A 15,059-nucleotide genomic window follows, 5' to 3' on the forward strand; every position below is an offset into this window, starting at 1 on the left:
TCATAATATGAAACAATTACATGATAGTATTACAACAAGGCACTTATCGAAATAAAAACCTGCCAAAAATAAAAACCTACCGAAAGAAAAATTGCCGAAATAACAAACTGTTAATAAAAAAAAACATGAATACATGATACAAACATGATGTTATCATATCCTTGCATGAATGGCCATATTCAATAAAAACATGTCGAGCAAAAAATTGACAAAATAAAAAAATGCCAATAAAACATGAAACATGATACAAACATGATATTTATCATATTCATGCATAACAATGGCCAAATTTATTTTTCGCAAAAGATAAAACCTGCCGAACGAAAAATTGCCGAAATTAAAAAAAATCCAATAAAACCTGAAACATGATAAAAACATAATATTAACATATTCATTCATAACAATGGCCAAATTTATTTCGCAAAAGATAAATCCTGGCATAACAATGGAACAAAATTAAAAAATATATATATACAATGAACCAAATTTATTTAAAGCATGCATGACAATGATCAAAATTCGACAACAAACAAGGAATAAACTTGAAAAGTACATAACCTTACAATGGACCTTACAAATCGTCGAATAATGATCCTTTACAACCGAACAATGGAGCTTATGTTTTAATTTTGATATGAAAATAATGAAGAGCTTGACAATGAGCTGAGAATCCGTAGGGAAGAAAATAATACTCCCTCCGTCCGCCAAAAGTTTGGCACTTTGGCTGAGCACAAGATTTAATAAAATTGGTGATGATGTTGATGTAGTGGAGAAAGGGTCCCACCACTTTATGAAATGTGTGGTTGAGATTGAATTTGGGGTGGGTTTTTTGTAAATAAAGAGTGTTTGTAAGGATAAAATATAAAGGTGGATGGTGGGACCATGGCTTTAAAAAGAAAGTGTAATATTTTTTGTGGACGCCAATTATAGTAATTGTGTCATACTTTTGGCGGACGAATGGAGTAATAAAAAAAGAGTAGTCCAAAAGTCTCGTTTTCATCCCCAATAAATGTCAATTCGAAAAGGGGCGCGGAAAAAAATACAGGTGTCTAAATTACCGAAACATTTGGCAACTTAAATTGTCGAATTATGATGCCAAGACGTAATACTTCCCAAGAATGTAATAATACCTTGATGGAATTAGTTACGAGTGTTAACTCAACTCTGAAAAAGGAAAGGATAAATTGATAAATGAGACAGAAACACGTGCCTATAATCTACCAATTGGAGTACTAGGCACCAGAGTGGCATAAAATTCACCCCACTTTACTACCTACCATAGTGAGTGCTCTAAACAAAGACCGCATAGAATCACCCATTTTCTTTTTCTTCCCTTCTAATCATAGATAAATCTCAACATTCACTTTTGACTTTAAAAATCATCCATGGTACATGGACCTATTACATGGTGAAAGATGGCCATTTTCCAACCAAAGAACATCCAACTGCAATCATCATTCACGCCACTGGCTTTGAGATGGGCTGTATCTACAGTCTAAGTGAAAGATGGCCATTTTCAATCCTTGATAAAATGAAACAACTTGCTCACGCTCGACCGCCCTACACAGAGGCCACAGTCCACTCACATGAGAAATAAGAATTAGCAATACATACTGAAGAAACATAACTTGCACTCCTGTGCTCAAAGGCTTGGTATAATAAGATGGATAAAACAGACTCCATCTGGCAATCGAATACTATTAGATAAAAAAAGAAAGTACACTGTCCATTCGTAAGACTAATCATCATCAGATCTTTCTTGCCCTTTTCGTGCTTCTTTTCTTCCCATAATCTGGGTAAAATGGCATCGCCATGGCAAAACAAGCACTTGTTCTACCTCTAGATCTAGATATCTATATGATTCGGTCAATCACAGAAGAATTCTTTCAAGCGCTTGCAGATTTATCTCAGCGTCCCGTTTTTGCACGTTTCATACCACCCGTATTAAAAGGTGAGACACTGCCACTTGGTCCGGGGCTCTCTTCTCTGAAATTTGAATTTAGCATGGCTAGCTCCCGCAACTGTTGCCTCTTTATAAAATCTTGTGATTCATCCTGCAACAAAGTAATAATAAAGTTCAACTACATTCTTGCTCAGAAATGTAAACTTTGGGAGCTGATCCAAGTAATAATAAAGTTCAATTGCGTTATCTCAGACGGTGATATGCAATTCAATGTATTATTTTCCAGGGTTTGTTATTGTTAACATATGCAGAACAACAAAATCGCACATGATCAAGGATGTCAAATTGGGTGAGTAAAAGATTTCTTTTAAGGCGACAAAATTGGTTCAAGATGTTATCATACCACTGGCTTCAGCAATTCTTCAATTATCTCCTGTGCTTGTCTCAGCCTCATATCAACAACATTGGCTGGTAAATCAGCCTCAATTAAGATATGGAGTGGTTCATTAAGGTGCTCGTAGCCAGGCCTTCCACGTAGCTTCTCTTCCTGCAACTTGCGAAGCAGCCAGCGATAAAGATTTGCACAACATATACAACTTAATATTAACATCAACAACAATTAGAATTCATGGAAATGATTTTTCTTTCCTTTACTTTTTGGAATATCAACAGCACAGAGAACAAATATGAAGCAGCATAGAAAAGCACAGCATTACCTTGTCAGGGTCCTTGATTGAACCTTTCCCTCTAATAAATACTCGGCATCCTGTAGTGGCTTCAACTCGTTTAAGAGAATTTCCTCTAGGGCCCAAAAGCCGCCCAACGAAATTGAACTATCAAGAAATTAAATACCAATAAGAGGAAAACCTGAGGAAAGGCGCATTCTGCTATTATGAAAGACTAAGCTATGACTGGTCAATGGGAGTCCTTGAATACAGTTTACTCAAAAATCTTACATTTGGATAGTTGTCCACAGGAATTTCTAAGCGCAAAATTCTTTTGACAGTATAGGAACTGGGACTTGCTGGTGCTCCTAGCCAATCCATAGTCATTCCATGAGGCCCGCCCAATCTCTGTCATGTAATCAAGAAGTTGAGGGTATATTCTTAATTTTGAAAGAAAAATACAAAGGATAGACACAATGCCAGAACCAAATATGTAATGCATATGGCACAGAGAACATCACCTATCACGGGGAAAATATAATAGAATATCAGATTTATTACTTTCTGCAATCCATGGAATCATTCATTATCACTTTTAAGCCCAAAAGGTAAAGATAATAGATTTTGTTTAGCATAAAAATAATAGATCATAATGATGCTAACGCAAACAAACAAGCTCATTACAGCATACATGACAACTATCACAAAATATTACGGGCTCAGTGACTGCGAATGAAGCAACTGGCAATTTCGAGTCCAAGTGCTGATCGTATACAACCAAGCTCCAGCTCATTTTCGAGCTCGACTATTTATGAACCCTAGAAGTTTTTGGCTCATTAGTTCACACCACAGCTCATCTATATCTCATAAGCACAAGCTCAGAGCCCAACCAACTTGTTATTTCCATTTCTCTGTTTAAATTAAATAAGCTAATTTTATGCATAACGTCAAACTCAAGCTTAGTTAGGTGTGTTTCACGAGCTGAGCCTGAACTAGTCTCATATCTCATATTAACATGATAAGCAAGCCATATACAAGCTGAGCTCGAGGAAATGGGGAGCTTAATAAATTTATATCAAGCCTTAGTAAAAACCAAATGACCAAGCTCAATCCCATTACTGTTCGGTTCATTTACTACCCTAGTGCTCAGTTTATAATAAATCCATACCCATTACTCGTGATTAGCTCCATAAAGATGGAATTGACTCGCTAAAAGGTGAAGGGAATATTCCTCCATAAGGTTAAAGCTTGGGTCAAATTACTAAGATAGATAGTTGAAGCTACAGTTGAACCCAATTTTTTTTTTGCGTACAGTTGAACCCAAATTTACATCAAGAGAAACATGAGGGAAGAAAATTCTTGAATCGCATAAGAATTCTTGTTAAGCAACCTATATGAAATTATCTATAAGCAAATAGATATGTCGGCTTTGCATTGGAACACAAAGAAGGAGACAAGACAACATGGAGTCAGAAGAACCCATTGCGTTAAACAAAACCAACTCGTTATCAGTGTTTCATTTCCTAGTTAGGTTGGTATCTTTGAGTTGTAATACTATAACCTCTAAGGTTTTATTATTTCCAGAATGAGCAAATATAAATTATCATTTCGCTCATTGGGAGTTATTCACATGCTCAAAATCGTGACACCAATCCATCTGGAAGCAAGACTTGGGTGGAGGGAGGAGGCAATTCAAGGTGATAATCGGTGATATTTCTAGTTTGAATTTTTTGTCTAGCGCATGTAATCCACGATCCTTGAGGATGTGGGGGAGAGCCAGGGATACTCCGGTGCATATTTTAATCGACATCAGAACCGCAAATAACTTCAGCCAGGAGCAGCCAAAACTGAAGCACCAAAGCCAATAGGCCCAATACCATTAAACTACATGGAGTCGACTTTCACATGGATCTATTCATATTATCTGTATGTTGTCCTCTATTATGGCACATTCAAAGAACAAGAAGGTGAATCTCAAAGGAGATGTGACCTTGGGGTCCAAGAAGGTGATTTTCAGCCAACTGGCCCAACTCCAATCGATAGTTGCCCATGAGGAGGTGCAAGATTTATGAACTCTCATAGTCTTGTGCCAGAAGCCCCAGAAACAAGTTCTACATGTGGGGAAGCGATGAGTTTATGATTGTTTGCCGGAAATTATTCTTTGAGATATTGGTTAAATTCGAAGAGGTTTTTCAAACACACAACGGTTTCCCTCCTCATGGGCTGTTTGGTCATTAGATACATCTACTGCCACAAAGCAAGTAGTAAAGGTTCGACCTTACAGGTATCCCTACTTCTTAAAAGGGGCAGTTGAATCATTACCTGATCTACACCTTGAGGACAAGGTGTTTCTTTTCCAGCTAGAGGGGATGAAACATGAACTTTTCATGTAAACCTTGTGTTGAGGAAACCTTGTTGTTCTCAGCACCCTCCTACAAGGCTATGGTTAAGTCAGATTTATTTAACTTGTTTTATTTTTAGGGTAAATATCACTTTAAACCCCAAACTATTTTCGCACTATCAATTATATCCTAAACTATCGAAAATAATTTTTTAAACCTTGAACTATCAATTTTGTTTGAATTGTACCATTCGTTAATTTTTTTAGCTTAAAAAATTTGACGTAGCTCACCAGGTGTCGCAATATATTTTGAATCATTCTTTTTTTGACCTATATTATATAAAACGACATGATTATATGCATTACTCATTAAAAATTCAAAGGATGAAAAATGGATAAAGGGTACAATTGATATAAAATTAATAGTTCAAGGTTTAAAAAAATATTTTTAATAGCTCAGGATATAATTGATAGTGCAAAAATAGTTTGGGGTTTACAGTGATATTTACCCTTATTTTTATTGATTTATCTTATTTTCTAGTCAGTTCTTCCTTTTTCTAGTCGGATAGGTATATTTGACCGGTGAAACTATCAATACATCTAGGGTTGTGAAATTGGGAGTTATTCACATGCTTAAAATCATGAGATCAGACTGTTTTTAACCAAGACACATCACAAACCATACAGCCAAAAGGCAAAGAAAATTGCACAAAACCCAAAAAATCCATCATAATCTTAACAATGTTACATGAAAATAAATATTAGATGGAACACAAGAGAGAGAGAGAGGGAGAGAGAGAGAGAAGAAACGTCTTGCAAAAGCTTGAAATTAGAGAATCAATATTACCCCTATCCTTCAGGTTGGGTTCACTTGTACCAACACACATGGTATGTGTGAAACTGTAAGCAAGCTTTTAGTTAAGCTTTCTTTGGTTCGTTGTTTACACTTTTAGTTGTTACGATATTAGTTTCTCTTACTCCATCTATTTCTTCTTTATATATGTGTGTGTGTGTGCGCGTGTGTGCGTGTGTGTGTATAAAAGATCAGATTGTCAACAAGTTCTTATGCAATGTAAACAAACAAAATCTTTTCCATCTTTTTTTGTTCTCATCTCCGTAATTACTGATTTTGTTTCACTGTAAATTCAATATGGTATGAAGAGCTCAGATTGCAGCTGCGTCATATCTCCTTTCATCCAATCCTTTCCAACTCTTTCTCACCGATTGAATCTGTTGAAATCAGATTTTCCTCCAATTCCCTATTTGTTCTCTTATTTTTCATCAATTACTCTTCCAATTAATAGGTGGTCTTGTCTCTCTCCTATTAAAATTGAAATCAGTTGATTCACTGTTTTCTGGCCTATTACAATTGGTTGTTTTTACCGTAATGCATTCTTCAATTTGTCTCCTACAATCGATGTTGATCTTAGCTTCTTTTCTCCAATCTTTGTTTTAATCAGTTGAAATCATGAGTTGTGATTTCCCTCTTTCGTTCAAGTATTTCTAGACCTGTGTAGATCTTTCTCATCTTTGGTCTCTCTACATCAATCGTAGTTCTGGTTGTGACAAAAAATCTGTGTAGATTTGTGCTTACTCTCCCCGTTTCTTCCTTGTGTAGATTTGTGACAACTTGTGTATTTAATGTTTTTCGGTTATGGTTTAGTGGAAAGGCTCCTGTTGCTAGCTAGTTCCAGGATGCTTCCATCCGATGTGATTCGGTTGGTGGAATTTTCTGGTCATTTGCTTTGTTTAGTTGCTGAGTTGATGTTAGTTCAGAGACTTTTTGAGGATGGCAATATAGGTTGAAAAAAATGGAAACGAAAGTTAAGGAAATGGTGATGTTTGTGGCTATAACTGAACAACACTATTCAAAGCTTGACGCCCTGGGAGAGCTCAAGCAGAATCTATAGTGAACGCAAGCTGGTGCCAACTTAGGCAAAATGGCCTTAGGCGGGTATTACAGGATATCATCAGCTCCATTTGAACTTATGGCTGTTTGGCAAGATGGTCACCTCGGCACCAACTGCATTGTTGGTCAGTGGGCTCACTATGTGGTAGTATGATGCGCCCAAGGTGCCAAACTTATTGCTTAATGTTGGAGCAGCCAAAAGTTCAGCATTCGTGAAGCTAGCTCCAATATTATACTCCCTCCGTCCCTAAAATAAGTTCCTCTTTTTCCTTTTTGGGACGTCCCCCAAATAAGTTCCTCTTTCTTTCTTTCTATTTTTGGACAACTACCCCACCACTAATAATACTTTATTTATTCTTACTTTTCACTTTTTCATCATTCCCAATACTAATTATAACACTTTTTCACATTTTCACCTTTTCACCACTATAATATATTTTTCTCCACTATCAATACACTTTACTATTTTTTCTTAAAACCCGTGCCGTCCCCAAAGAGGAACTTATTTTGGGGACGGAGGGAGTACTTAGTAAAAGTTCCTTCCTTAGTGTCAAAAGCCATATTACTGGCCCAAGCAAGGTTATTGTTGCTAAAAGCAACACAAAAGTTCACAATGGGGTTAGGTGTCAACCCAAAGCTTGAGATAATCCCAGCATAGTCATGCAAGTATTGAAGTACTTGCTGTTTGGCAAGATGGATATACATTTCATATTCTCCCATCTTAAGGGGGAGTGTGACAGTGTAAACACGCTTTTAGTTAAGATTTTTTTGGTTTGTTGTTTACGCTTTTAGTTGCTAGGATATTAGTTTTTCTTTCTCCATTTATTTCTTCCTTATATATTTGTAAAAGATCAGATTGTACAGTAAGTTCTCATTCAATGTAAACGTACGAAAAAATTACCAATTTTCTTCGTTCTCTTCTCTGAAATTACAGCTTTTGATTCAGTGTAAATTGAATAATATGCTTGTAATTATGCATGAAGGACAAAGACAAAGTATAGAAGTAACTTCTGACAGAGATATGAAATTGTTACCTCTTGTGTTAGTCCATTCCAACTTGTAGAGGCCATAGGGCTGGGACTTCTATGTCTTAGTCTCTCAAGTTCACTGAAGTTGTGATTTGGCATCATCCCCGTAACCCGCAATATCTCTGAAAGATGAAAAATATTCAACACTCGAAAAGGTGAATAACTAAAATGGCTAAAAGACATTCTAGTTCGATAAATCAAATGCACTGTAATGCACAAAATGCATGCTTCCACGAACTAAGAGTAACATAAATAAGGTTACCATTAATAAAAAGTACTCTGCATCTAAATATATATTGCAACGATGTTAAGGTAACAAATTAGAAGTTGATCATGTGTGTATCTTATTCCCCAATGACTGAAAACATACTACACGAAGAATTTCTTATATAAGTTTAACAACATATTCAGGAGATCCAATTAACGATACTAAAGAATTACAACAACAAAAAGATGAAAGATAAAAGAAAATGAATAGATAAGAGAGAATGCAGAACCTTGATTCAAGAGTTTTGTAGAGATGGGGAGAATCTGCATGAAAGGTACAAGTTTTTGATGCTCCGCCAACAGCTCTGATAAATACTGATTACTAACATCCGTTACCGAAAAACAAAGACGAACATGGATCAAAAAATCCTAATATGAGAGTGAAACAAGATGAGTGAAAAACTGAAGAATACCTATCTATATCATGGGGAGTTGTAGAAATCTGTGGAGAGGCTGCCCGCGCGGGCGAGAAGTTGGAATTGTAAAGACCCGACATAACTAGCTTTACAGATTCAGATGCCAGCAGAAGCTTTAGCACTCGCTTCAATTATTATAACGCAACCGCATCCATATACACAAGAACTACTCACGACGGAGCTGGAAACCCCTCCCCTCCCCTCCCCTCGCCTCCAGAAAAGAAAGAACAAAGGAAGCCCCAAAATCCAACTGCGTCTCTAGTAATATAGCATCAATTTCTCGCAACTGCAATTTTGTGTAACTCCGAAGAATGACTTGATTGATTCACGTAGCCAGAATAGGAGCAGAGAGCAGTGCAGGTTTGCAAAAATTGGAAAGGTATTTCAGTGTTGGTGGCGGTGGGCACTGGCATTTGGCACCACGTGTTGGAGCAATTTCATTGCGATGCCGATGCTGTATTGGTATTTGCCAACCCAGTCTTAGCTGGACTGACAGGCTGCCCCTACCTTCTACCATACGCCGACGTTTTAAGCCAGTTATCAATCATCGTCAAACGACCAACAAACTAAGTGCTGGTTTGGTTTACGCAGAGAAATGGAAAAGAAATAGCCACAATAATTATTATTTTTATTGAATATTTAATTTAAAAATAAAAAGTAATTATTAATAAGAATTTTTTCATTTTTCTTTCCTCTATTTTGGGTAAGGGTGAACATCCGATCCAACCAGGACCGATCCAGACCAACTCATTAGAACCGAAGATTCGAAAATTCTCAAAAATAGACCTCGGACCAAAAATCAGGCGTGGCTGAACTTGAGCTGGACCGAAATCGAACATCGAATCCGATTCGGTTCGAGTCCGACCCACCGAATTTTCACATATTTTTGAATTTCATACGCAGCTTCAGCCTTCAACACGTTTGTTCAGCCAAATATATAATCACATTACCAAGATTTATTTAACACATTTTTTATACAAAGTTAATAGTTTGAGATTTTTGAAAATATTTTCTTATAGTTCGGGACATTTTGATAAAGTGAGTATAGTTTGAGGTTTAATATGATAATTACATACCTAAAAGAAAAATATAACAACAAATATGTTTATATAAATAAAGAAATAATTTTTGCAAATAATTAAATAAATCTATATAATATTTTGAATTATAATTTTAAAATATTTAACTAATTTTTTATTAAAAATTCATATTAAAACTAATACAAATTTCCTCGTCTTTAATTGCATTAAAATTACTGTAATTTAAAAATATTTAAATTTAAAATAATTATAATTAAACAGTGATGTATATTTTTTTGAAAGAAAAAAATGACATCTGCTTATTTTTTTCACACAAAAAAAGTACGATGTTCAACAATTTTTTTTTTTTGAAACCAGTACGATGTTCAACATTAAAGATGAATGAGAGAACAAAAATTAATTTTAACACTTTAAACGATTATAACTTATTCAATTCAAATTTACTTTTTATAATTTTTACATAAAATTGAAGATTTTTTCATAACTTTTAATTCAACATCCATATTGAGTCCTTTTTTCATGAATCAAAATTAATGATTTTTCGAAAATAATTAAAATAGAAGAAAAAAAAAGATAGAAAGTATGGAGGAAAAAATTATGAGGAGAGAGAAAAATTGGAGATAAAAAAGTGGTGGACTCACGTGAGCGCCACTTTAAGTCTGCGCGCACATGGTGAGCGCGGGTTTAGGTTGAGTCGGATCCCAGACCCGGATCGAACATATATTTAGGGTCATATAAATTTCATTTATTTTAGCGAAATTAGCGCTTGTACTCTGGCAGAGCTGGTAGCGCTACACTCTGTCAGAGTTGTCTCTGGTAGCGCTGCACTCTAGCAGAGATGTCTCTACCAGCGCTGCACAAAGCTTTAGGTTCTTTATCCTGCGCAGGTGCTTCGAGCTCTTTAGGCTGCGCAGGCACTTTGACTTCTTCGGCTGGTTCGAGTAATGAAAATAGAACTTCCTTGTTGCCCGTGCTGAGTAGTCCCCTTAAGCTGCGCAGGCGAGTCGTCCCTTTATTATCCGAGGTCTTCAATTAAACTTGCGTTGGTTGGCTTCGTTCAATAATAATAATAACAATAATAGTAATCAAGTAAGATGTTCTTGTATTGCTAAGCACAGCGCTGATGAGTATTCTAGTCCTCATCATACTTGTAGTTTCTTTCTTTTTTCTATAGTTTCTTTCTTTTATTACTTGTAGTTTCTTTCTTTTTTCTGTAGTTTCTTTTTTTTTTTTTCTAGAGTTTCTTTCTTTAAATACTTGTAGTTTCTTTCTTTTAAGTATGTAGTTTCTTTCTTTTAATACTTGTAGTTTCTTTCTTTTAAGTATGTAATTTCTTTATTAAAAGGCGAAATTTTTTGTAGTTTCTTTCTTTTAAGTATGTAGTTTCTTTCTTTTTTCTATAGTTTCTTTCTTTTAATATTTGTAGTTTCTTTCTTTTTTCTATAGTTTCTTTCTTTTAATACTTGTAGTTTTTTTTCTTTTTTCTATAGTTTCTTTCTTTTAATACTTGTAGTTTCTTTTAAGTATGTAGTTTCTTTTTTCTTCTTCTTCTTTTTTCTTTTTCGTTTCAAATTTTTAATTATTTTTTTATTTTATTTAGTTTGAAAAATAGTATCATTTGTTCTATATTTTAGGTTTCATTTAGTAAGAAAAATAGTATCATTAATAAATGATATTAAAAGTTTCGCTCTTTTTTTTTGTTCTATATTAAAGGTTTCATTTAGTTTGAAAAATAGTATCATTTGTTCTATATTAAAGGTTTCATTTAGTTTGAAAAATAGTATCATTTGTTCTTTTTTTGTTCTATATTAAAGGTTTCATTTAGTAAGAAAAATATTGTTTTATATGATACTTTAACATTTCAAATGATACTATAACGTTTCAAATGACACTACAATATTTCGAATGTCACATTGACATCCAAATGACACAATAATATTTCAAATGACACTACTCCGACAAACAAATGACAATATAACATTTCAAATGACACTACTCCGACAAACAAATGACACTACAAGATTTCAAATGACACTTTAACATTTCAAATGACATTATTCCGACATACAAACGACACTATAAGATTTCAAATGACACTACAAGATTTCAAATGACTCTATTCCGACAAACAAATGGCACTACAAAATTTCAAATGATACTACAACATTTCAAATGACACTATAAGATTTCAAATGATACTACTCCGACATACTAATGATACTATAATATTTTAATATTTGAAATGACACTTTAACATTTCAAATGATGTTTTTGATTCAAATGACACTGTTAGGTCCGGAGGTTCTCGAATAGATGTATGGGGGGGAATACACCTATGGGCTATTTTTCTTTCCTCAAATCAGAGAGATCTCAAGATAGAGATCAAAACGAAACTTTGCACGCAAACTATGACGCCTGTTAACTGAAAAGAGTTTTGACCAAACAGGGTTGACGACTGATACTGAAAACTCTTCAGTAAGGAGTTATCAGTTAAGTTATTGGAACTTAACTGATGCACGTAAGGGCTTCAGTCAAGTTTGCTAAAACAGAGATGATAACACTCTTCCTGACTATCAGATGATAGATCAGTCAGACTGATATCATACGCAGCAGAAATAAACTTTGTTTCGTAATATCCTCGGTTGAGCACGTTGTTAGTCTTAGGTTTCTCTTTGCAGTTATTCAGTATTCAGTTTATCAATTGAAACAACACAAGTAAGAATGTAAAACTGAAAGCTGTAAATAACAAAGAGACTTTTACGTGGTTCGAAAAACACTTCCTACATCCACGGTCGGTTGATCAGACCAACAATCCACTCCGCAAGTGCTTAACTAGGTGCACTGCAAACCGAACCGTGTGCTTGCCGGGTGCACACAATCGTATCACTGAAGAAACCACTTCTTCAGTACCCACACTTCACTCGTGTCGGATTTCTCACACTTAGCACAACCCGCGCTAAGATTTCTCAGAGTCAGAGTACCTTCCTGAACTCCGAATCACTCAAACACTCAGCTCTTTCTTTCGAAAGGAGGTTTGAACACTTGCCAACTATACTTCAAAGAACAAGTTCTTTGGAGCAAGTTTGACCTTGGCTTCTGGGTAAACAGAAGTTTGCCTAAGGTCTAAGAGAATGTGTGTAATCAGCAGTGACTGATTTTGGCTTTGGAATTCTCTTCTTCGATTCAAGCTTTGGGAAGGTTAAGCTTTTGGCTGAGAAACTATTTTGGCAAAGTTTCAGCTTATGTCGTTGAATCGGTGAAGATTGAAGTGATCCTCGAACGCTATTTGTAGGAGAGATCTTGAATAGATTCGTTGGACGGAGAACGTCTTCAATATTTCTTCCGTTAGAGAGCATTTTAAATTTGGGCTGAGGCTTCAATCTTCGAGGTTCCTTGTTTGGTGGAAATGGCTATCTTGAAGAGCAGGAGATGTGACGTCTTTGAAAAAGTAGCCACCAAATAGGAATGACCTCTGCAGAGAGAGGAAGATCCTGAGATCTCTGCATTTAATGCGCCTGTACTTTTGAGTACGTGGCTTCCTTTGAACGTTGGAAGTTCAGTCCGAGGAAGAATGTTTAACTGATACTTGACTTTAGTATCAGTCCGCTGAGTCCACGCGGCACGCATTAAGTAATCAATTCCGAACTGATTCTTCAACTGATACTTCAGTTGGTAACTTCAGTCTTCAGTCTTCAATCCTTCGTTCTTCAGTCTTCAGTCTTCAGAACTGCAAGCTAAACTAGAAACGAACTCTAACACTTGAGTTCAAAACCGTTCTAGTCTATTATAATTAAGACCTATGGATTTCGGTATCATCAAAACAAGGATTAGGATATTCCATAAGGTTCCCAACAGACACTATAATATTTCAAATGAAACATTGACATTTCAAATTACACTACTCCGACATACAAATGAAACCTAAACCCTAAACCTGAAACATAAACTCTAAACTTGAAACCTAAACCTTAAACCTAAAACCCTAAATCCTAAACCCTAAACCTGCAACTTAAACCATAAACCTGAAACCCTAAATCATAAACCCTAAATCCTAAACCTGGAACCTAAACCTTAAACCTTAAACCTTAAACCCTAAACTTGAAACCCTAAATCTTAAACCCTAAACCTGAAACCTGAAACCTGAAACCTAAACCCTAAACCTGAAACCTAAACCTAAAACCTAAACTCTAAACCTAAAACCCTAAACCTCAAATTCAAATGACACTCGAGAAATTGAAATGACACTTTAACTATTCAACCTAAACCTTAAACCTTAAACCTTAAACCGTAAATCCTAAACCCTAAACCTGAAACCTAAACCCTAAACTTGAAACCTAAACCTGAAACCTAAACTCTAAACCTGAAACCTAAACCTTAAACCCTAAACTTAAAACCCTAAACCTAAAACCTAAACCCTAAACCTGAAACCCTAAATCTTAAACCCTAACCCCTAAACTCTAAACCTGAAACCTAAACCCTGAAACCCTAAATCCTAAACCCTAAACCCTAAACCCTAAACCTGAAACCTAAACCCTAAACCCTAAACTCCACTTGAAGAATTCAAATGACACTATAACATTTCAAATGACACTACAAAATTTCAAATGACACTATGAGATTTCAAATAACATTATAACAATTCAAAATGAGACTACAAGATTTCAAACGATAGTACAATATTTTAAAATGACACTATGACATTCAAATGACACTACAAACATTCAAATGAAATATAGTAGTGTCATTTGATATTTTATAGTTTCTTTTGAGATGTTAAAGTGTCATTTGAAATGTTATTTGAAATGTTATAGTTTCATTTCAAATATTGTAGTGTCATTTTTGTGTCAGAGTAGTGTCATTTGAATGTTGTATTATTTTTTGAAATATTAAAGTATTTTTGGAAATCTTGTAGTTCCTTTGAAATCTTGTAGTGTCATTCAATATGTTAAAGTGTCATTTCAAATGTTATAGTGTCATTTGAAATATAGTAGTGTCATTTGATATTTTATAGTTTCTTTTGAAATGTTAAATTGTCATTTGAAATTTTATAGTATCATTTGATAATTTATAGTTTCTTTACAAATGTTAAAGTGTAATTTGAAATGTTATAGTGTCATTCTAAATCTTAAAGTGTCATTTCAAATGTTATAGTGTCTTTTGAAATGTTAAAGTATTTTTTGAAATCTTGTAGTGTCATTTTTATGTCGTAGTGGTGTCTTTGAAATGTTATAGTGTTAATTATTATAAGTAGCGTTATTTACACTTTGACATTTCATATGACACTAGAAGAATTCAAATGACACTTCAACACTTAAAATGACACTCAAAGAATTCAAATGACACTACAAGATTTCAAATGACATTATGAGATTTCAAATGACACTATGACATTTCAAATTAAACTTCAACAATTAAAATGACACTATAAGATTTCAAATGACACTATGTGATGAGGACTGTAATTCCCATCAGCGCTGTGCTTAGCAATCT

General features: G+C 34.8%; 1 protein-coding gene across 4 annotated transcripts; it reads right to left on the reverse strand.

Moving 5' to 3' along the window:
- Window positions 1-1,343: 1,343 nt before the first annotated feature.
- On the reverse strand, window positions 1,344-9,143 carry LOC131015817 (KH domain-containing protein At3g08620-like). Of its 4 annotated transcripts, none has more exons than XM_057944241.1 (7): window positions 8,527-9,143; window positions 8,344-8,435; window positions 7,853-7,968; window positions 2,860-2,976; window positions 2,620-2,736; window positions 2,307-2,450; window positions 1,344-2,054 (listed from the first exon to the last, which is right to left on the reverse strand). In XM_057944241.1, exons 1-7 carry the CDS (start codon window positions 8,607-8,609, stop codon window positions 1,908-1,910), a joined length of 816 nt encoding a protein of 271 aa, XP_057800224.1. In that variant the 5' UTR covers window positions 8,610-9,143; the 3' UTR covers window positions 1,344-1,907. The 4 variants fall into 4 exon arrangements, with proteins under 4 accessions (XP_057800224.1, XP_057800222.1, XP_057800226.1 ...); XM_057944239.1 differs by having other exon boundaries at window positions 2,307-2,456; XM_057944243.1 differs by having other exon boundaries at window positions 2,307-2,456; window positions 8,344-8,418; window positions 8,527-8,667.
- Window positions 9,144-15,059: the final 5,916 nt, after the last annotated feature.

The sequence above is a fragment of the Salvia miltiorrhiza genome, chromosome 3 (assembly GCF_028751815.1).
Source record: "Salvia miltiorrhiza cultivar Shanhuang (shh) chromosome 3, IMPLAD_Smil_shh, whole genome shotgun sequence".
Taxonomy (NCBI): Eukaryota; Viridiplantae; Streptophyta; class Magnoliopsida; order Lamiales; family Lamiaceae; genus Salvia; species Salvia miltiorrhiza.

What these genes read in the sequence shown, in the direction of transcription:
- LOC131015817 (XM_057944239.1), bottom strand. Translation starts at nt 8,609, where the DNA reads ATGTCGGGTCTTTACAATTCCAACTTCTCGCCCGCGCGGGCAGCCTCT. An exon ending in ACTCCCCATGATATAGATAG is followed by an intron (nt 8,436 to 8,526) that starts GTATTCTTCAGT and finishes AACGGATGTTAG; the next exon opens with TAATCAGTATTTATCAGAGC. An exon ending in AAGAATTGCTGAAGCCAGTG is followed by an intron (nt 2,055 to 2,306) that starts GTATGATAACAT and finishes ACTTTGTTGCAG; the next exon opens with GATGAATCACAAGATTTTAT.